This window comes from Mus pahari, chromosome 10 (assembly GCF_900095145.1).
Source record: "Mus pahari chromosome 10, PAHARI_EIJ_v1.1, whole genome shotgun sequence".
Classification (NCBI taxonomy): Eukaryota; Metazoa; Chordata; class Mammalia; order Rodentia; family Muridae; genus Mus; species Mus pahari.
The window spans coordinates 59,160,477-59,184,089 of NC_034599.1; the positions used below are offsets into that span (position 1 = coordinate 59,160,477).

Consider the following 23,613-nt stretch of genomic DNA (forward strand, 5'->3'; position numbering starts at 1 on the left):
CCTGGAACTCACTTTGTAGACCAGGCTGGCCTCGAACTCAGAAATTCACCTGCCTCTGCCTCCCAAGTGCTGGGATTAAAGGCGTGCGCCACCACTGTCCGGCCAAACCACTGTTAAGAACCTCACAATCCAATCCAAAATTTTCCACCATCAACTCAGAGGTAGTTTCCTCTTATATTCCTGATTCTGTTTCTTAAAAAACAAAACAAAACAAAAACAAAAAAAACTAAAACCGTGGTAGCATTTGCCTTTAATCCCAGCACTTGGGAGGCAGAGGCAAGTTAGAGGTTAGTTAGCCTGGTCTATAAAGTGAATCCCAGGACAATCATGGCTACTCAGTGAGACCCTACCTCAAACAAACAAAAATTTTAAAATCTTACTTACTGTCTTTTTATGTGTGAGTGTGGGCATGCAGATTCCACAATATTTGTGTGGAGGTCAGAGGATAACTTTCAGGAGCTGATGCTCTACGACCACCGCAGGGTTTGCACAGCAAGCGCTTTTGCAGAGCCATCCCTCTGGCACCCTGGTCAGTTCTTTTCATGAGAGCTACCTTTCCTTTGAAGGAGTACAGTTACAATGTCAAAAAGAACAAGAGAATGACAACAGGTATTTCCACTTTTAAAACCAAAGATTTGAAGGTAGATAGAGCCCTAACCTTTGACAAGAATCTACAGTGAACAAAACTTATCCTAAGGGTTGGAAAGATGGCCCCAGCAGTTTGAAAAGTTAAGAGTCCTTACTGTTTTTGCAGGTGACAGGGGACTAGAGCACTCATGGCTCACAACTATCTCCAAGGAATCCGACAGCTCTGGCCTCCAGGGGCACCTCACTCATGTGCACACGCCCATGCAGACAAACATACACATGTATCATTAAAAGTAGTATGATTTATACCCAACCACTGGACTGAAGTCGGGGACCCTTATGGTTGAATTAGGCAAAGAATTAAAGAAGCTGAAGGGGAGAGCAACCCCATAGGAAGACCAGCAGTCTCAATTAACCCAGACCCAAGAGAGCACCCAGAGATCGAGCCACCAACCAGGAACATACACCGGCTGGCCTGAGGTCCCTGGCACATGTGTAACAGAGAACTGCCTGGTCTGGTCTCAGGAGGAGAGACTTGAGGCTCCAGGGAAGGGGGAGGTCTTGTGGGGGGGCGGTACTCTCAGAGGTAAGGAGGAGGAGGAATGTGATGGGGAACTGTGGGAGAGGGGACTGAAGGGGGCAACAACTGGAATGTAAACAAATAAAATAATAAATAATATGATTTAAAAAAAAAAAAAAAAAAAAACTTGTGCTAAGTCTATGCCAGCCTGGGTTACACACATAGACACTGCCCATCCCACTCCATCGTCTCACAAAAATATCTGTCCTGAAAAGAGTTGCTGAAGAATACCTTACCTTAAAAGAGGGGAGGGGAACTTGCTGTCTGTTTTACAGGGGGCAAACTGCTGTACATACAAACTGAACAAATGCTAGCAATGCTGCCCAAAGACATATGTTACAAATCCAACGTCAAGGGCAACTTCAAGGACCTAAAGAAGAGATGTGTTTGAAGCAAGTCTTAATAATCTGGCTATGCTCACACAAGTCCACCACTACCAGCCCTGCCATCACTGCAGGTATCAATGACAGTCACCATACCAACAGGTCCTGAGTTATTAAAATCTAGGGAAGGGAGGGAGGGAGGTTACAATAATCTCCAAAGGACTGAATGCCTGAAGCTACTTTCATTTTATCTGATACTTCTCAAGTCTCCTGACGTCAGGGAAAGATGACGAAGGAACCCAACAGGTGGGCTCAGAAACCCACCTTATGAAATAAACTCTTGTCTGTCTGTAAGCAACACCGGCCACTACAGAAACCGAGCAACCTTTGGTTTTATTTCCCTGGTCACCGTTCTTATGTCTCAAGTCAATTTCTGGCTCGCGGTCAACTAAGCAAAGCTGGGAGAATAACCGGTGAGGGGATGAACTGTTGCATGAACGGACAGATGAGGAGAGACTCGTCCCCCAGCAAGGTACTTCTTAAGAAAAAGGCCACGGGTGAGGGAGTCCCCAAAGTGAGCCAGGGAAAAGCCATGGGGAAATCTGTGAACACACGCCCCCGCTGGCCAGGCGATCAACCGGCCACAAGGCCCCACAGGTGTCAGGCACCGAAAGTAAATGGGGCTCACCCATCCCAAATCCACACTCAGACCCCGAGAAGGTCTCCAAGGCTAATGAGAAGCGACCTGAATTTGCTCTGCGTCTTGTTACAGGCCAGAATCCCAGAGTATGCCCTTTAGGCACTAGCTAGGGGGAACGCACTAGGTTTCGTTTTCTTGGGCGAAGATTGATGTCGGTGGCCAGGGGCGACTGACACTGTTGGGAAAAGGGGGGATCGGAACTTGCAGGGTGCACAGTCGATGTGAGTCAGGCACACAATCAGTGCTTAGTCACCGATAGCCCAGCGGCCAGAGTTCCTCGCCCCCCGCCAGCCGGGCCGTACGTGACGAAGCCTCGCCTGGCGGTGGCGGCCTCCCGGCCACTCCCGGTACTCACTCGGCCGAGCTGGTCCCGTTAACCGCCGAGCCATCGGGGGCCGGGTTCAGCTGGATGGGCGTCGGCTTCTTCTTGGGCATCTTGCAGCCGGGAAACAGCCTGCAACTCAGCAGGGAGCGCGCGGCCGCTTCTCGCTTCCTCCCTCGGCTCTGCCCAGAGTCGGGGCGGCTCGATCAGCGCCGCGCTCCTGGGACCCTCCGCCTAGCCCACGCGGAGAACCAGCTGCGCGCGCTCGCCGGCCGGGGACTCTCGCCTCAGCACACGCGTTCCTGGGGCTCGGGGGACCCCCTGCGCACTCCCCACAGCTCAGCTACAGCCCCAACCCGGGGAAAGCGCGGCCACCGCGGCTCCGGCGCTTCGAGACGCCGCGCACAGACGTCCCAGTGAGGGACTGGAGGGCGAGGGAGGGGCGGGGAAACGGGCAGGCCCCGCCCCCACGGGGAGCTGCAGCGCTTCCCTCACGCCCGCCTGAATCCGCCCCCGTCGTTTCGCCGACAGCCAATGGGGACTAGCCTCAGCGGCAGATGACGCGGAAATACGTCACGGGAGGCGCGGCGCACTGGCCTTGGGGCGGAGTTAAAGGGAGGCTTTCCGGGCGCCCTCTGCTGACCAGCGGTGTCCAGGTGGCTGCTGTAGGAGGTTCTTGCACGCAGGTCATCGTGCCTTTCCGTGAGGCTGCTTGGCCTATCTATCTCCATTCTTCTCCCTTGGGCAGGGTCATTGTGACCCAGACAAAAGTACAAAAGAAATAAGAAAAGGACTCCTTTCGTGTCCGGAGGCCAGGCGGTATTGAGTAAGAGAAAACTAAATTGATCAAAAGCCAGGAGTGCACACTTTTAATTCCAATACAAGAGGCAGAGGCAGAGAGGCAGAGAGAGGCAGAGGCAGGCTGATGTGTACGCATTCGAAGTCAGCTTGGTCTACACAGCCAGGGATACGTTGTGAGACCCACTCTCAAAATAAAAGAACACTTGTCAAGAGACTCCTTAAACCAAACTGGCATGATTTTTCCATTTTAATTCTACTAAAATGGAGGTAAAGAGCTGAGAACTCCGTGCTGCAGAGGTGGTAAATTGGTGAAGCCTATTTTGAGAGCAGATTGAAGTCTAATTAATGTGGTCAACCAAACTAAATGTATCCAATCTCATATCCTCTTTTTCATCTTCTAAGCCTTTTGACAAAGTCAAGTCTGGAGTAGCCTGGACAGCTAGCGCAGAAGCTGAGAGTGTTTCTTGCTTTAGCGGGACCCGAGTTGGGCACCCTGCATTCGTGTTTGGGCAGCTCACAACCACCTGTAAGTTCCAGCGGTAGTGGAGGCCATGCTTCTGCCTCTGAGGGTACATGTACTCTTGTGTACATACCCAAACATCAGTAAAAATAAAGTCAGGCACACACTGTTAATCCCAGCACTCGGGGGAGGCAGAGACAGATGAAATCCCAAGTTCGAGGCCAGCCTGGTCTATAGAGTGAGTTCCAGAACAGCCAGGACTACACGGAGAAACCCTGTCTTGAAAAATTAAAATGATGATGATAATAAGTCAGATAAATCTTTTTTTTTTAATCACCACCACATAAATAGGTATTGTGAGGCATGCAATGACCAAATGGAGGCAGGAGAATCAGAAGGCCATTCTCAGCTCCCTAGCAAGTTGCAGACCTCACCTGGGCCACACGAAACACTATCTATCTTACCCTCACACGCACACACAAAGGACTCTAGGGTTAGTCTACCAACTTTCCATTTAATTTGTCAGCATCAAAATAAACAAATATTGTTTTATCCTGGCTTTCTGTGAGGGTTGTTGGAGCATAAGATGTGAATTGATCAAATAGTTCAATAGTTCCTATATCTTCACAACAAATCTGGGCAGCATAGACCTCGTGTTTATAACCTCAGAATAAACATGGAAAATAAAAAAAAAAAAAAGATAGGGGGCTGGTGAGATGGCTCAGTGGGTAAGAGCACCTGACTGCTCTTCCAAAGGTCCGGAGTTCAAATCCCAGCAACCACATGGTGGCTCATAACCATCCGTAACAAGATCTGACGCCCTCTTCTGGAGTGTCTGAAGACAGCTACAGTGTACTTACATATAATAAATAAATAAATCTTTAAAAAAAAAAAAAAAAAAGATAGATTATTCAGGGAAAAAATGCAGTTTCAGGGGCTGGAGACATGGCTCAGTGATTAAGAGGACATGTTGCTCTAGCTGAGAGCCCAGGCTCATACCCAGCACCTGCATGGTGGTTCCCAACTATCCACCACTCCAGTTCCAGGAGAGCCTACATTCTCTGCTGACCCCCAAGGGCACCAGGCACACACATGATGCACATGTACATGCAGGCAAATCACGAATACATATAAAACAAAAATAAATAAATCTCTGAAAATACACATTCCAGCTTCCTCTTTTTAAGCCACTCAAACTTAAGGACACTAGGTATAAGGAACAGGTAAGCATCTGCACCAGCTGTTCCAGAGCCAGGTGTTAGGAACCTTGCAAGTACGGAGGCTGTGGAAAGCTGAGACAAGAGACTTAACTTCCAGGCAGGGAGGAAGCCCGGAGGGGGATTTCTAACTGCCAAATAACTCCACCTCCAGATAGCAAGACATCCAGGTGCGGAGGCCTAGCATTTTAGATAAGAGGTTGTTTATCTACAACATGGTTGATCACATAACTAGAATGTTAAATATAACTGCATTAGTTACTCTCCTCTTAGCCAGAACAAAATCCCAACAAGAGGCACTTAAAGAAGGAAAGGGCTATATCGGCTCATATCCATCATGGCAGGGAAACATGGCAGCAGGAGCTTGAGGCCACTTGTCCCAGCATCCACAGTCAGGAAGCACAGAGAGATGAAAATGGTTTTCAGCCCTTGTTCTTCTTTTCAATTAGTTATGTACCCCAGCCCATGAAAAAGTGTCACCCCTATTTAGTGTGGGTGTTCCCACTTGAATTGACCCTAGCTAGAGACTCCCTCATAGTCACACCCAGAGGCTTGTCCCCTAGACAACCCTAGGTCTTATTAAATCAATAATATGAACCATGCCAACCAGGTATACTGTTGACTCGCTGTGAGAGAATGAAAACACAAATATAAGATGTAAAAGTGTCTGCTCTAATGGAATGTGAGCCTATCAGTAAATTTAGCTTTTCTTTCTTTTTTAAATAAACCTTGTATTTGAAAGTTAAGACATATTATGAGGTAAATATAAATAGCAAAATGGTTACCATAGTTGAGAAAATTGATGTATTTATCTTTTCACAGAGAGTGACAATGTAGGACCCCCTCCTGAGGAGCTCCCTCGGGTCCTCAGGTCACAGGAGTGGGTGTCCCAGGGAAACACGACAGAGAAACCGTCTTGATGTAAACACACGAGGTACTTTAATGGCAGAGCTCTGGGTGGACTCGTATCTCACGCAGGAGACAGAGAAGTCGACCCAGACCCTCAGAAGTAAGGGNTTTTTATGGGGTTAGGGTCGGGGGGGACGGGGAGAGTTGGTGCGGCCACAAGTGATTGGCCCATTTGAACATAGTAGTGAGATTACAATGCAGCAAGATAGTACACGCCAGCCGGAGCGGCAGAATTCCAGAGGCCAGAGGCTTATCAGGGTCTGGGGGACATCTGGTTAGTGTGTGACCCTGAGNGAGCTGGGGGANATGCCTTCTTGCCAGATGGTTTATGAGCTAATCCTGACAGCCCCGGCTGGTTCCGGCACTCCTTTCCCTGCACTCCTTTCCCTTATCTTCCTTTCAGTCTCAAACATGGGAAGATGGGTGCCTGGCTGGGGCAACTGAGATAATTGCCTAGCTAGCTGTCAGGTGGAGGAACAGAAGACCCTCAGCTGCCCTAAGAGAACAAAGGCTCTTTACTAGCCACATTCCTAATGATCTGGGGAACAGGTTTTGGGGAAGAGTTAAAGTTGGAGCTCCACATCAATAGCAGCTAAAATCTACTTACTCAGCAAAAACTCCACATCCAATTTTCTCAATTTAGTCCCCATATTAGATATTAGAGATCTAGACTTAGCTGCATATGGTAGCAGACATCTGCAACCCCAATATTAAAGAGGGAGGAACCTGGGATGGAGAAATGGCTCAATGATTAAGAGCATGGAAACTTCTTCCTGACATACTGAGTTCAATTCCCAGCAACCACATGGTGGCTCACAACCATCTGCAATGGGCTCTAATGCCCTCTTCTGGTGTGTCTGAAGACAGCTACAGTGTACTCACATACATTAAATAAATAAAATCTTAAAAAAAAAAAAAAAAAAAGAGGGAGGAACCCACAAACTCAAAGGCAACAAAGAATATATCAGATTCTATATCAAAGAAACAAAGTCCAGACTTATTCATCCCTCCTATGTGTTTCTTTGTATCCTTTAACCAACATCTCCCTGTTTCCTCCCTCTACCTATTCTCAACATCCACGCCTTAATATAAATAGTTGCACATGTACGCCATTATGTTCTTCATATGAGACATATGCCATTTTTTTTTGACATATGCCATTTTTAGTATCAGAGTAAAATCACAAGTGATAAGAGTGTACTGCTCAGTTTAATGACCTATGTCTTTAATCTCAGCTTCAGAGAGGAAGAAGCAAACAGATCTATTCCTGTTTCCAGATATATTCCTGTTTCCATTTTCCCTGTGTTGAGATTACAATGCATGCCACCATGATTGTTGGTTTTTTTTTAATTTTTTCATAGAATATATTCTGATCACAGTTTCCCCTCTCATGTCCTCCTAGATCCCCATCCCCCTCCCTTCTAATTCCATGATTTCTCTCTCTCTCTCTTTCGAAAATAAACAGGCAAAAAAAAAGAAAGAAAGAAAACCAAATAAAGAAGAAAAAAAGCAAGAGAAACACATACAGGTGCAGACATACACATAAAAACACACATTCAGTTATCATAAGAGAACAATAAAGTTAAAAAAACTAAACAAGGGCTGGTGAGATGGCTCAGTGGGTAGGAGCACTCGAGTGCTCTTCCAAAGGTCTGGAGTTCAAATCCCAGCAACCACATGGTGGCTCACAACCATCCGTAACAAGATCTGACTCCCTCTTCTGGAGTGTCTGAAGATAGCTACAGTGTACTTACATATAATAAATAAATAAATAAATAAATAAAAGAAATTAGATTCCAGGGCTGGTGAGATGGCTCAGTGGGTAAGAGCACCCGACTGCTCTTCCGAAGGTCCAGAGTTCAAATCCCAGCAACCACATGGTGGCTCACAACCATCCGTAACAAGATCTGACTCCCTCTTCTGGAGTGTCTGAAGATAGCTACAGTGTACTTACATATAATAAATAAATAAATATTTAAAAAAACTAAACAAAAACAACAAAACAAAGCAAAAACAACAACAACAACAAAAAACAAAAATACAGTTGAATTTGTTCTGTGTTGGCCGTCTACAGCTGGGCATGGGGTGTGGTTTGTATGCCCAGTGAGACCCCACTGGAGCAAGTAATTTTTTCTTTGCAGTCAGATGTCATTTGGAGCTAGCTTCTTGGTTAGAGGGGGAGCTCTCGTCCACCTCTCCCTCTCAGTACTGGGAGCCCATCCGGCTTGCACCTGTGAGGAGGCCTGGCCATGCTGCCTCTGATTTTGTGTGTGTGTCTGTCCTGTTGTGTCCAGAAGACGCCATTTCCCTGGAGTCCTCCATCCCTCTAGCTCTTACCCTCTTCCCACGTTCTCTCCTGAAGTTCCGTGAGCCTTGAGGGGACGGATGTGATGAAGACATCCCTCCTGAGTGTTCCAATGTCTCCCACTCTCTGCATGGTCTAGTGGTGGGTCTCTGTATTAGTTCCCATCTACTGCAGGAGGAAACCTCTATGCGAAGATGCTGAGTGACCCATAGGGACCCTCACTCATATGGGTACAGCTGAATGTTGTTAGGATTCATTACTGCTAAGTTCCTTCAGCAGAACAATAGTACTTGGTTTTCCTCTAGGTCCATGGCTTATCTACTCTCAATTGCTTGGCCACCAAACTGTGTTGAGCATGGCTTTTTTTCATTTTCTTTCACCGAGCTCTGCCTGCCTCTGCCTCTGGAGTACTGGGATTAAAGGCATGTGCCACCGTTGTCTGACATGCCTGGCATTTTAAAATGTGTTTTCTGGGTATCAAACTCAGGTCCTCATGCTTTTTTGTTGTTGTTGTTTTTCGAGACCGGGTTTGTTAGCACCTGGCCAAACCATGTGACTCTGGACCTGCGTTGCCAGGACAACGATCCTCAATCCCACAACACACCTGGCTCAGTCCCCACCCTCAGTGGTGTGACATCACTTTCCTTATAAATTAAGGAATCCCCCCCTCCTCTCTCTCTTTCTCTTCTCTACTCTTGTACCTGCTTCGCCGCTCCCCATTCCTGCTAAATAAACCTCTCACGTGGAATCAACCTGGTGTGGTCTGCTGTTTGGTTCATCTGCTCAAATCAATAATACTAATTCATAAAAGGGTTTCTCTGTATAGCCCTGGCTGTCCTGGAACTCACTCTGTAGACCAGACTGGCCTCGAACTCAGAAATGTGCCTGCCTCTGCCTCTACTTCAGTGGTGGCATTTCCAATACACGAACCCTATCTGCATGCTAGTATGGTGTATATCTCTTTCAATATTATTAATGCCTTTAAAGATTGAATTTTTACCATAGGTGAAGTTTCCACTAGTGTTCCAAATCCTAAAAATTCCTTAAAGCCAGTGTTCCAAAGTCCTGAAAATTCGTTAAAGCCAGGAGCTCAGAATTCAGCAAGAAGGTTACCTATTCATTAACATTTCAATTCACTTCTAGTAAAGACAGGTGAAACCGATTAAGCATCACAAAGAACAGAGCCAAGCCCAGGGCAAAGCTGAGTATTATACCTGTGGAAGTTACGTTCATATGCAAGTATTTACCAAGGCCTAGGAAATAGGGGGGGATGTGATATTGCATTATTCATGAGATCTGCCAGAGCAGAACCCCCCAAAACAGGTTTTTCTGCTAGGCCCAGAGGAACAGTATAATCAGATAACAATTAACACCTGACTTCCTCCTCAAGCTGCCTGGTCCCACCCCCTGGTCTTTTCATGTATTCAATCCTTTGTCTTGTGTCATTGTAACTGTGGATGTATCCTGCCCCTCTTTTCTTGTTTGTTCTGTATTAAAAATGTGATGCAGCAGGGTGTGGTGGCACACACGCCTTTAATTCCAGCACTCCGGAGGCAGAGGCAGGCAGATTTCTGAGTTCGAGGCCAGCCTGGTCTACAAAGTGAGTTCCAGGACAGCCAGGACTATATAGAGAAACCCTGTCTTGAAAAACCAAGAAAAATAAAATGTGATGCTCATTTTTTTTCTTTTTTTTTTTTTAAGATTTTATTTATTTATTATATGTAAGTACACTGTAGCTGTCTTCAGACATTCCAGAAGAGAGCATCAGATCTTGTTACAGATGGTTATGAGCCACCATGTGGTTACTGGAATTTGAACTCCAGACCTTTGGAAGAGCAGTCGGGTGCTCTTACCCACTGAGCCATCTCACCAGCCTGTGATGCTCATTTTAATCAATACATTCAGTTTTACACCCTCTCTCGTGTGGACTGTCTGTCACTCATTCACCAAATCATCGCTCACCTGCAACCAAGAGACCCAGTTCCACGCAGATCGGGGACCCAAAGTGAGGCCAGTCTGTGGCATGTGTGTGTGTTCGTTCATGTGCAAGAGCCTGTAGAAGTAGACTAGTAGACTATGAAAATAGTGTTGATAAAGTTTTATCAAGGAGAGGAGCCAGAGTTAATCTTTTTTTTTTTTTTGTCTGCTCTGTTTCTTTTGAGAGAGGGTTCCTTTCCATAGCCCTTGGTGTCCTGGAACTCACTCTGTAGACCAGGCTGGCCTCAAACTCATAGAGATCCTGAATGCTGGCTTTAAAGGTATGAACCACCACTGCCTGGTTCCATATACCTTTCTTAAAACTATTTTTATTTTTATGTATATGAGAATTTTTGTCTTTATGTATGTCTATCAAACAAAGGTTCTCTGCAAGGGCAGACTTCTGTTGGTGGTGGTGGTGGTTTTGTTGTTGTTTTTGTTTTTGTTTTTGTTTTTTGACACAGGGTTTCTCTGTATAGCCCTGGCTGTCCTGGAACTCACTCTGTAGACCAGGCTGGCCTCGAACTCAGAAATCTGCCTGCCTCTGCCTCCCAAGTGCTGGGATTAAAGGCCTGTGACACCACCGCCCAGCAAGGGCAGACTTCTTAACCATTGAGCCATCTCTCCAGTCCCGGGTCCATATGCTTTAAAAAAAAAAAAAAAAAAAAAGATTTATTTATTATTATATGTAAGTACACTGTAGCTGTCTTCAGATACACCAGAAGAGAGCATCGGATCTCATTACAGATGGTTGTGAGCCACCATGTGGTTGCTGGGATTTGAACACAGGACCTCCGGAAGAGCAATCAGTGCTCTTAACCGCTGAGCCATCTCTCCAGCACCCCCACCCCCACTATACTTTTTTTGAGTGCATAATACAAATGGTGTCCATATAGCTGAGAATTAGAAATTAGAATTTTTTTTAAATTTTAATTTACATATATGGGTGCTTTACCAACATGTATGCCTGTGTACCAGATTCAGGAAGATGTGTGGGGTTTCCTGAAAATGGAGTTACAGGTGTTTGTGAGCCATGTGTTGTAAGTTTGTCAATGCTAAGAACTGGGTGCCCTGGTAGGGCAGCCAATGCCTTTTTTTTTTTTTTTTTTTTTGGTTTAGCCCTGGCTGTCCTGGAACTCACTTTGTAGACCAGGCTGGCTTCAAACTCATAAATTCACCTCTCTCTGCCTCCCAAGTGCTGGAATTAAAGGCGTGCCCCACCACCGCCACAGGCCAGCTCTCCAGCTCACTTGGAGGAGTTTCATAAGTATTGTAACATTAAGTGCTAGTGTGAATATAAGTAGTTATTGTAGTGGTAAGATGAGAAAGTCTTATATGCTTCATCCCCTGTGTACACAGTGTTATTAAATCTCAGATGTAAGCCGGATGTGGTGTTGCACGCCCTTAATCCCAGCACTCAGGAGGCAGAGGCAAGCATATTTATGAGTTCGAGTTCGAGGCCAGCCTGGTCTACAAAGTGAGTTCCAGGACAGCCAGGGCTATACAGAGAAACCCTGTCTCGAAAAACAAAAAAAAAAAACAAACTCAGATGTAGCTGGACATTCAGTTGCCTACCTTTAATCTCAGCACTTAGGAGACAAAGTAAGTTCCAGGCTAGCTGGGGTGTCATAGGAAGACTATTTAAAAAAAAAAAAAAAAGGAAAGGAAAAAAATCTCCAATAGGATTAAAGAAATACAAGGACAACCACTATGAACATGTATCATGACCCAAGGAATAACTTTAATTCAGACATCTATTCCTGAGGTTCAATGTCAAAACCAGTAATATGTTCGAAGTACATTAAACATGTATTTGCATAAAAATAGCCTTATGTAAATCTGTATGGTAAAATTTACAAAGAATACAAGTGTCGGAGAGTGGTACCTGGTAGCACTTCCATGTCTGCCTTTCCACAGCACTTACAGTCCCTGGACCTAGATAGTTCACCTATAACATCAGCTTTATGCTACTACAGAAGATTGAGTGTCCTAAATGAAACCACGAAGAAATAGTGTCTAACACGCAGGAGCTACATAAATAGTGGTGTGAGTGGGTTTCTTCATGTAAACATCTGCTGGAAGAAGAATCATTTATAGAGGCTCTCTGGGAAACAATTTGGTTTCAAAAATATTTGCACAGTTTGACACAGTAATCTCTTTGCGGGGGAATTATGAAACCATGTGGAAGAATGGTCTACAAATATCTTAAATACCTAAAATCTGAAACCACCTAGATATGAGCAGAAGAGAAGTGACTGCATCATCTGCAGCATAGCCATATGATGAAATAGCAGGCAAGAAGGCTTCCTTGTCCAGGAATTTCAACCAGTAACAACTAATAAATTGAGCTGGAGAGATGGCTCAGCGGTTTATAGCACTGACTGCTCTTCCAGAGGTCCTGAGTTAAATTCTCAGCAACCACATGGTGACTCACAACTATCTGTAATGGGATCTGATGCTTGCTGCTGGTGTGTCTTAAGAAAACAATAGCGTACTCACATACATAAAATAAATAAATAAATCTTTTAAAAAAACTAATAAATTTTAGAAATGTAAGCCAATGATCTTAGGTGAAAGGGTTATTGTATTTATTTATTTCCTTCTCTCCCCCTTCCATTATTTATAATCCCCCACAAAAGATTCATCTATCCAAGTTAATGTCTGGCCTGAGATCTGACTCAGTGGTACAGAGCTCATGTGTGAAGCTCTGGTTTGAGTCCTGGCATCATAGAAAAACAAAACAACACACAATTACAACAAACTATTGTTAAAGATGGGGAACACTGGTTTGCTGGCTCTTATGTGAACTTGACACTGGCTAGAATTGGTGATTGATGTGAGTGGAGTCACCTCTGGATGAATGATCCTGGACAGTGTAAGAAAACAGGGTGAGCAAGCCATAGGGAGCAAGCAAGTGAGCAGGCAAGCATGCCTCCATGGCTTCTGCTTCAGGTTCTACCCCCAGATTCCTGCCTTGACTTCCCCGAATGATGAACTGTGATGTGGAAGTGTAAGCAAAATAACGCTTTTCCCCAAATGGCATGTTGGCCATGGTGCTTCATCACAGCAATAGAAGCACTAATAAGGCAAACCCCTAGGGCTCCCTCCCACCAAGGCTGAGTGTTCCCGCCCGCAGAAACACTGAGGTCTAGGTTCATCCTGAAGGGCAGGAATATCTTAAAAGGGAATACGCTGCAAAAAGAAATTGAAGCCAAGGCAATTTCTTACTGGTCAAGGCTCAAAGTTTAATAACCGAACTCTGTTTAAGTAACATGGAAAAATCCCCAGCCCCATCTTTAGTCTTTGAAGTTGCCGGAGGCGGTCCGATTGTAGAAGGGTCCAAGGGATCATAGGCGGGTCCAAGGATTGAGGCGGGGATGAGTGTCTGTTGGTGTAGGCGGTTCAAGGATTCTGCATTCTGGGAGATCTGGGGTGCTGCATTCTGGGAGATCGGGGAGGTCCTCTCAGTAGGCGGTGGAGACACAGCAACTCTCTGGGGGCCTCAGCGCCTGTAGGGGGCTGGTGTTTTGAAGGAGAGTGATTAGTGTTAACAGCAAGGTAGGCTTGGCAGCAACAAGGAGCTGGGAGACCCCAACACAAGGCTAGGCAAATTCATTTGTTCAGCTCATTTGGTGGTCTGCCTGACAGCATTGGGTAAGACTAAAATTGCACATCTCCCCTGTCACACAGCTCTTCTCTTTGATGCACTGTAGACCTATAGAAATCAATGTTTATGATCAGGCCACCATGTTCAAGCACGCTCACTCATATCAACACCGTTGGTAATAGCTTTGGAGAGACAGCCCAAATGTCCACCAACGGTAAGAAGGTAAATAACAGATTCATTCACATCCATTCATACAGTGGGACATTGTGAAAACTGACCAGAACTCCTACAAAAAAATATAAACTAATCACAAACTTCCCACTGTGGCCAAAAAAAAAACAAAAAAACAAACAAACAAAAAAACAGCAGTGGAGAGATGATTCACTAGGTGAGAGCACTTGCTGCTCAAGCACACAGAATTCCCAGAACCCACATAGAAACCAGCCATTGCCCCAGTGCTATCACGGGAGCTACCAACCTAGCTCCAGGCTCAGTGACAGACTCTGGCTCAGCGGTTAAGGTGGTGAAATATGGGGCCTTGGCAAAGTGTCTGATCAAAGCCCTTATCTTTATTGTCAGGACTGGCTTAAATACAAAGAAGGGTTTCCAGCATTCCCCTGAGTCCTTAGAAGTTGCCACGGCGTTCTCGCGATGGTGGGCAGTCCTGGCAGTGGCGGGCAGGTGTCCGATGGTGGGCAGGTCTGGGCGACGGTGGGCGGTGACAGTGGGCGGTTCGAGGACGCTGTGTTCCGGCTGGTCTGGTGCACTCCGGCTGCGCAATTTCCCGCGCGTGCCTGTAAAAGGCAGGACACCGTTTAGAGGGAGGAGCCAACAGTGTGGGTGATAGAACAGTGTATTCAGAGTCTTCCTCTGGTGTCCTTGTAAACACACACAGGGTTCCACACCTGTGCACACATGTGTTCATACATCACATACACATAGACACTAACCTATGTCTGTGCATGTGTGTACATATATGTGCAGGGCTGTATATATATATATATATATATATATATATATATATATATATATATATATATATATGATTAGGTGTGCACGTGCCATGGAATACCTCCGGAGGTCAGTGGACGACTTTCAGGAATCAGGTCTGCCCTTGTACTGTGTAGGTGCTAGGGACTAAAGTCAAGTTGTCAGCCTGGTGTCAAGCACATTTACCTGCTGAATCAACTCAGCAGCTCTCTAAATTTTTGTAACATCTAATTTTTTAATTGAATCTTTGGGAATTTCACATTAGGAACACCAATAACACTTATCTCCAAGTCCTTCCACATCTGCCCTCCTCCCTTGCAACTTCCACCCCAAAAGAAAATTAAAATATAGAAATAAAAATTAGAAAAGAAAAAAAAAATCAGAAGCAAATGAACAGGAAAAACCTTCTCTCTGACCCCTCTGGGCACCAACCCGCTCCTCTATAAGCTGCAGCCTTTAGTGCAGGTACCACTCAGCTCAGCTTGGTCTCTCGTTCCTCCATCTTTCCCACCTCTCAGTCACATATTAGGTTATCATAGCGGCAATGGAAGCTTCAGTGTGTTGTCACACAGTATGCCCTTTGCTCAAACTGCTTTCCTTGCAAGTGTTCACTGTAGTGAGTCACTGGGCTGGTTCGAGGCCTCCAGCTTCCGTTACAGCATCAATACTGGACTCTAACTGAGACTCTCTCCGACATCCCACTGTTGCTGCTGGGGATCCACAGGACCCGCCCCTTGACAAATTCCAGCAGCTCACAGATGGGGAAGATTTCCGGGATGGGCCAACTCAAAACCCTGAATCTGGGTCCAGGAAGGCCCCCCCGAGGTGCTCACCCTTCCACCTTCCATGCCTACAACATCTGGGTTCTCCCACACCCACGCCTCCACGGCCCCCTAAATTTAAAAATATATATATATTTATTTTCACTAGTCTTTAAATTATGTTTATGTGTTATTGTCTACATGTTGATTATATGTAGGTGAGTACAGGTGCCCACAGAGGTCAGCGGTGTCAGGGCCCTCTGGAGCTGGAGTTACAAGTGACTTGTGAGCTACCTGATGTGTGGGGTGATAGGAAACACATCAGGTATATATAATTTTTAATCTCTGGACTTGAATTTAAGAGTGCCACCTACTCTGCCTCCCTAGTGCCGGAATTAAAGGCATGAGCCACCGCTGCCAATTATTTTTTATTTATATAAAGTTTGAAAACTGGCAAACCCCATCTGAAGTGACAGAAATTGGAATGATGACTTTCCTCAAGAGCAACAAGAAGGGGAGCTGACAGGGTTTTCAGGGTGTTATAGACCAGGCTGGCTTTGAACTTGCTATGTAGACCTCAAATTCAAAAAGATGCCTTTGCCTTCCAAGAGCTGTGATTTAAGGCATTTCCCACCACTTCTGGCAATACAAACGATTTAATGGGAGAAACATCCCTCATGTGACAAGCAAAACAAAAAAGCTGTGCATGGTGACATGCCTTTAACCCCAGCCCTCTAGAGGCAAAGAGGTCTCTTGTGCAATTGAGGGCAGCCTGCTCTATAGAGAGAGTTCCAGGCCAGCCAGAATATATGGCAAGACTCTATGTTTTGTTCTTTAAAGTAAAACAAAATATTATTTCCTCTGAGCATTTGTGCTTTTTAAATTACATAACTATTAGGAGAGAGCGTTAGGAAGATTAGGTTTCAAGGTCAGAGTCAGCTTATATAGTGTGTTGGCAGGGAGCCTGCGTTCAAAAGACCACCCCAAAAAACAAGCAATCTCCTCCCCCCCAATCAAAACTAACAACTAAACAAAGCTCCCCAAAGACACAAAACTATGATATAATTAGCATATTTATATAAGCACAGAGTATAGAAAAGTGGCATGAAGTGTCCTTGGTACACTGCTCAAGGATAACCTGTTCACAGGATAAAGTCCTGAGCTTGCCCTTAGCCATGTCCACACAGTTGCTATCAGTTGGATAGCATAGCACCATTGGATTTTCATGACAGTACCAATTTACAAGTCTGCATTCTATCTGTCTATCTATCTATCTATCTATCTATCTATCTATCTATCTATCTATCTATCTACCTACCTACCTACCTATCTGGGTTTTCTTTTTTTCTTTTTTGAGACAGGGTTTCTCTGTGTAGCCTTGGCTGTCCTGGAACTCACTCTGTAGACCAGGCTGGCCTTGAATTCAGAAATCCGCCTGCTTCTGCCTCCCAAGTGCTGGGATTAAAGGCATGAGCCACCACGCCCGGCTCTATCTGGGTTTTCTAAGACAGGGTTTTTCTTTATAGCCCTGGCTGTCTTGGAACTTGCTTTGTAGACCAAGACTCCTTGAACTCATAGAGATCTGCCCACCTTTGCTTCCCTCGGGCTGGGATCAAAAGAGTGAGACATTGTTGCCTTCTCGAGCCACCACCATCCAGCCATTTTCATTTTGTTTTATGAGTATGGTTATTCTAAGCACATGTATGCCTGTGTACCATTTGCATACTGGTGCCTATGGAGACCAAAAAGGGTGTCAGGTCCCCTGGAGTTAACAGATGGCTGCAAGCCACCATGTGATACTGGGAACCAAATCTGGGTCCTTTGCAAGAGCAGCCAGTGCTCCCAACAGCTAAACCACCTCTTCAGCCAACTTCAAGTTTTATTTTAGAGGCCAGCTTGTATTTGTTCCCTTAAAAATTATAATCTTTTATTTTCTTCTTAGAGAAAACACATTTGGGAAATTCAAAAGAAGAAATTTCTTTGAGGGACCTGGAGAGATGGTGTAGTTCTGAGGAGCATCTCAAGTCCTGCTTTTGTTTTTGTTTGTTTGTTTTGTTTTTTTCGAGACAGGGTTTCTCTGTATAGCCCTGGCTGTCCTGGAACTCAGTTTGTAGACCAGGCTGGCCTCGAACTCAGAAATCTGCCTACCTCTGCCTCCCAAGTGCTGGGATTAAAGGCGTGCGCCACCACTGCCCGACTTTGTCCTGCTTCTTTTTTTTGTTGTTGTTGTTTTTGAGACTCTGCTGTTTTAGGAAAAATATTTTTAATTTTTTATTATTTTTAATTGTGTGCAGGTGCATGTGTGTGCATGTGCACATGAATAAAGGTGTTCTTGGAAGCCACAGGCTTCAGATATCCTGGTACTGAAGTTATAGGCAGTTGTGAGGTACTTGACAAGGTCTACAAAGCAAGTTGCAGGACAGCCTGGGCTATCAGAGAAACCCTGTCTCCGAAAACCTAGATAGATAGATAGATAGATAATAGACAGACAGACAGGTAATAGATAAAATGCAGACATGGGTTCTAGGATCCAAACTCATAGTTTCTGGAAGAGCAGCAAGTGTTCTTTGCTCCTAAGCCTATCTCCAGTCCTTCTAGCTGTTCTTGAAGAGGACCCAGGTTCGATTCTCAGCACCTACAACATGTCATCTTAAAAAGGTCCGTAACTCTAGATCCAGGTGATCCAATAGCCTCTTCTGGCCTCCACAGGCACCAGGCATGCAAATGGTGTGCACTTGCATACATACATACATACATACATACATGCATACATACATACACACAGGCATACATACATACACATGCATACATGCATACATATACATACATACATACATACATACATACATGCATACATACATACACACAGGCATACATACGTTCAGGCAAAACACTTATATATAATAAATAAACAAATACATAAACAATGTTTAAAAAAAAAACTTGCCGGGCGTGGTGGCGCACACCTTTAATCCCAGCACTTGGGAGGTAGAGGCAGGTAGATTTCTGAGTTTGAGGCCAGCCTGGTCTACAGAGTGAGTTCCAGGACAGTCAGGGATACACAGAGAATTCCTGTCTCGAAGAAAAAAAAAAAACTTCTGATAAAAGAGAAATTATTGATTATAGCAAGCATAAGTTACTTAATATGAGGAAATGCCACCTTTGGTTTTGTCTGCACCATATTACATATCCTATGGCACAGTCATGAGAAGAGTTCTTATCATAGTCATGCTAAGAGTGCTTTTACCATTTATTTTATTTGGCACAGGGACTCATGTTTTATAAGCTGTCCTCCAACTTCTGTAACCAAGAATGAGTTAGATGTCTCTTCCTCCTGCCTCTGCCTCCAGAGGGCTGAGATGACAGATGAGCACAGCCCTTGCCATCATCCCACAGTAAAGGGTACCGTCTGACTTGAGGCTTCTGTTTCTTGATGCTAAGCAAGTGCTACACAGACCAAGCTACAGTCCCAGCTCAAACGCTGCTTTACCATTAGTCGGCTCATCCTGTGGTTCTTTCTGGACAGAGTTTTATTTTTATTTTTATTTATTTATTTTCAAAGATTTATTTACTTATTTACTTATTTATTGTGAGTACAGTGTAACTGTCTTCAGACACACCAGAAGAGGGCATCAGATCTCAGTATAAATGGTTATGAGCCACCATGTGGTTGCTGGAAATTGAACTTAGGAACTCTGGAAGAGCAGTCAGTGCTCTTAAGTGCTTAGCTATCTCTCCAGCCCTTATTTTTATTTTTTAACATATGTTTGTATGTCTGTTTGTATGCAAGTGCTCTTAACTGCTGAGCCATCTCTCTAGCCCCAAGTATCCCACTCTTTAAAAACTGGCTTTTCTTTTCTTTTTTTTTTTTTTTTTAAGATTTTATTTATTTATTATATGTAAGTACACTGTAGCTGTCTTCAGACACTCCAGAAGAGGGCGTAAGATCTTGTTACGGATGGTTTGAGCCACCATGTCGGTGCTGGGATTTGAACTCTGTACCTTTGGAAGAGCAGTCGGGTGCTCTTACCTGCTGAGCCATCTCACCAGCCCCCCCTCTTTCTTTAAATGTAAGTCCAGTATCAGATGCTGCTGTGGGCTTCAATTCCAAAGGTCTCTAATTCAAACAAAGTCTAGAAAAGAGCTGTGACGGTTTGTATAAACTCCACCCAGGGAGTAGCCCTAATGGAAGGTGTGGCCCTGTTTGAGTAGGTGTGGCCTTGTTGGAGTAGATGTGTCACTATGGGTGTGGGCTTTAAGACCCTCAATCCAGCTGCCTGGAAGTCAGTATTCTGCTAGCAGCCTTCAGGTGAAGATATAGAACTCTCAGCTTCTCCTGCACTATGATAATGGACTGAACCTCTGAACCTGTAAGCCAACCCCAATTGAATGTTTTCCCTATAAGAGTTTTGTTGGTCGAGCCAGGTGTGGTGGCAGAAGCCTTTAATCCCAGCACTTGGGAGGCAGAGGCCAGCCTGGTCTACAAAGTGAGTTCCAGGACAGCCAGGGCTATACAGAGAAACTCTGTCTCAAAAAACCAAAAAAAAAAGAAAAAAAAAAAAAAAAGAAAAGCCAGTTTTATAAAGCCAGGTCATTAGTGTCTGTTCTATGCAGTAAAACTCTAAGACAAGAACAAAGAGGGCCTGGTAAGGGCACTGACTGCTCTTCAGAAGGTCCTGAGTTCAAATCCCATCAACCACATGGTGGCCTACAACCACCCATAATGAGATCTGACACCCTCTTCTGGTGTGTCTGAAGTCAGCTACAGTGAATTTATGTATAATAATAAATAAAAATCTTAAAAAAAGAAAAGACAAGATAAATTCTATATGGGTTGGCATAAACCTAGTTACATGATTATCACCATTGTAAAATAAACAAGTCATATATTATTGGGCTGTTTCAGTATATAGTAATCTAGCACATTGTAGAAAACAGATTTCTTGCTCCTAGACAGAACATAAAACTATAAAATACACCTGGGTACCAACAATTACAGTTTCCAATATCTTAAAATATGAACAAGGTCCAGATGGCGTGTCATGCGTCATGCGGTTCATTACTGGAGATAGGTTATTTCTCTGCCACCGGTGAAATGAGCCAATTTTTCTTTTCTTTCTTTCTTTCTTTCTTTCTTTTCTTTCTTTCTTTCTTTCTTTCTTTCTTTCTTTCTTTCTTTCTTTCTTTTCTTTCTTTCTTTCTTTCTTTCTTTCTTTCTTTCTTTCTTTCTTTCTTTCTTTCTTTTTTCTCTCTCTCTCTCTCTCTCTCTCTCTCTCTCTCTCTCTCTCTCTCTCTCTCTTTCTTTCTGAGACAGTGTTTCTCTGTGTAGCCCTGGCTGTCCTGGAACTCACTCTGTTGACCAGGTTGGCCTCGGACTCAGAAATCCTCCTGCCTCTGCCTCCCAAGTGCCGGGATTAAAGGCGTGCGCCACCACTGCCCTGTGAAATGAGCCAATTTAAACCAGATTAGATTATATTAAAGGCAGGTTTATTGGGCAGCTGCTCTTGAGTTGGTAAATTCACTGACCAAGGCAAGGGACGGGTTAGGGCCTGGAAAGTTCAGGGCTGCGGGCAGAGTACACCAGGTAGGGACTGTGGGATGCCGGGAGAACCTGGAAGGCAGGTCTGCTTTGGTAGCAACTCGGTCTCTTGTTCCTAGGAAATCAGACAGTTCCGCCTGAGCTGCGCCTCTCACCGCCTCCAGATCCAGATCCCGACAGCTCAAATGGTCACTGCCCTCATTTCCATTTCCCGTCTGCAGTCTTTGCAAAGCACTTGGCGGGAAGATGATGATGAAGAAATTTCCCACGGAATAGAAAAAGGCGTGATAGGGGAGGAGATGGGCGAGGCAGCCACGACAAACATTTGGGTGAATGCTCTGGCAAAGGGATTGGAGTTCTGTTTAATCTCTGACCAGATTTGAAAATAAGGAGATTGAGAATTCTGATTTGGATTGCAAAGGAAGTAAGACTTCTCTCAAAGATGCTAGTATGCCCTGAGTATCTTCTTCCACTGTGCTTGCTACACATGAGTTAAAAAAAAAACAAAAAACAAAAAACAAAAAACAAAAAACAAAAAACAAAACCACCAGCACTCGGGAGGCAGAGGCAGGCGGATTTCTGATTCCAGGTCAGCCTGGTCTACAAAGTGAGCTCCAGGACAGCCAGGACTACACAGAGAAACCCTGTCTCGAAAAAACCAAAAAGAAAAAAAAAAAAAAAAGAAAGAAAAAAAGAAAAGAAAAAACAAATCTAACAAAAAACAATGCAAAGTACCACAGCAGGACATCTGCCATCCAGGACAAGTTTCTTGCTCTGAGCTCCTCCAAAGATGCTACAGGACCTGGCACCTGGCATCCTGCCTGACTTAGGCCATATCCTCAGACAGCAGCTAAGCTCACATCTGCTGGAGCATCTCCCTTTAAACTAAGGATAAGTGACTTTTAAAAAATGGTTCTCAAGGGGCTAAAGAGATGGCTTGGCAGTTAAGAGGTTCTGAGTTCAGTTCCCAGCAAACAGATGGTGTCTCACAACCATTTGTAATGGGATCTGGCACGCAGGTGTGCACGCCAATACAGCACTCATATACATAAAATAATTAAAAAATGGTTATTAAGGGTTGGAAGAGATGGCTCAGAGGTTAGGACCCTGGTTCAATTCCCAGCACCCACATAGCAGTTTACACCTGTTTGTAACTCCAGTTCCAGGAGAGGTGGCACCCTCACATAGCCATAAATACAGGTAAAGTACATTAAAAATAAATAAATCTAAAAAAATAATAAATAAAAAAACCAACCAACAAAAAAGATTATCAAAATAACCCCAGTGCTTCATTGCAGTTGGAATGGCTGACCCAAGGACCCAAGGAAACCGTTGTATCTCCTAGGAGGCAGGGGTCATCTGCCTCTGGCTTCACACATGACTTATTCAGCAGGAGCAGCTGCAAGGTTGACAGGGCCATAAACATCCAGATAATGGATTATACTAAAATGCTTAAAATTTAGCTCCTGCCTAGCATGTTTGTACAATCTCTAATCCTGGGTAGGGCCAAATCAAGGTCAACCTGGTGGATACAGTGTTTTCCCGACCGGTATGTGGTGCACATATAGATATGCAATCAAAACACTCATCCAAATACAAAATAAAATAATTATTTCAAAATGAAAACAAACATTAACTAAAAAATTGAAGTAATTTCCTATTATATTCCTGGTGCAGATAATTCAAGTTTAAAAATCAACTTTGCAGCCAGGCATGGTGGCATACGCCTTTAATCCCAGCACTTGGGAGGCAGAGGCAGACAGATTTCTGAGTTCAAGGCCAGCCTGGTCTACAAAGTGAGTTCCAGGACATCCAGAGCTATTCAGAGAAACCCTGTCTTGAAAAAAAAAAAAAACTTTGGAGGAATATTCATGAATTGTGATGTGTTTATCAAAAGATAAAGGAGGGCGTATGTTCTATGGAGGTGTGGTGAGGTATGGAGAGAGGGGGTGCCTCTGCAGGTCCATGCTTCAGAAGGAGGTATCCCTTCCTTCTGAGGGACCAGCCACAGGATGGTATAGTACAGAACAGAGTTTATTCAGGGCATAGGAGGGAGTTAAGAGGGTAGTGGGGGCAGAGAAAGGCAGAGAGAGTAGAGAGGTAGAAGGGTAGAGGCTGGCCATGAGCACATAGAGAGAAGGGGGAGGGAATGGGGAGGGGGAAAGGGGACAGAGCAGGAGCAAGAAGGGAAGAGCAGGAGACTAAGAGGGCAAGAGAGCAAGGAGGAGGGGGCAAGCAGCCCCTTTTACTGTGGGTCAGGCCTACCTAGCTGTTGCCAGGTAACTGTGGGATGGAGCTTAGACAGAATGCTAACAAGTTGTGTGTTAGAGGACAAATGATTCCTCTGGCCTGTCCTCAGGGACTTAGCAACTGCTTATGTCATGGCCTGCCACCTCCAGGTGGGACAGCAGTTGTGTGAAGCTGATAAAAGGACTGTCAGCCACCCCAGGCCCCAATCTCTGTTTCTAGTATTCTTTCTGTCTGTCTCTGTCTCTCTTTCTCTCGTGTGTGTGTGTGTGTGTGTGTGTGTGTGT

The 23,613-nt window shown here is 44.7% G+C and overlaps 1 protein-coding gene across 1 annotated transcript in view; it reads right to left on the bottom strand.

Moving 5' to 3' along the window:
* Positions 1–2,960, bottom strand: part of Map2k1 (mitogen-activated protein kinase kinase 1) — a 66,531-nt gene extending 63,571 nt beyond the window's left edge. Inside the window, exon 1 of the mRNA XM_021206050.2 lies at positions 2,547–2,960. Within this exon, the coding sequence (XP_021061709.1) occupies positions 2,547–2,626 (80 nt within the window). The 5' untranslated portion in view covers positions 2,627–2,960. The remainder of the gene's footprint in view (positions 1–2,546) is intronic.
* Between the last annotated feature and the right edge of the window lie 20,653 nt (positions 2,961–23,613).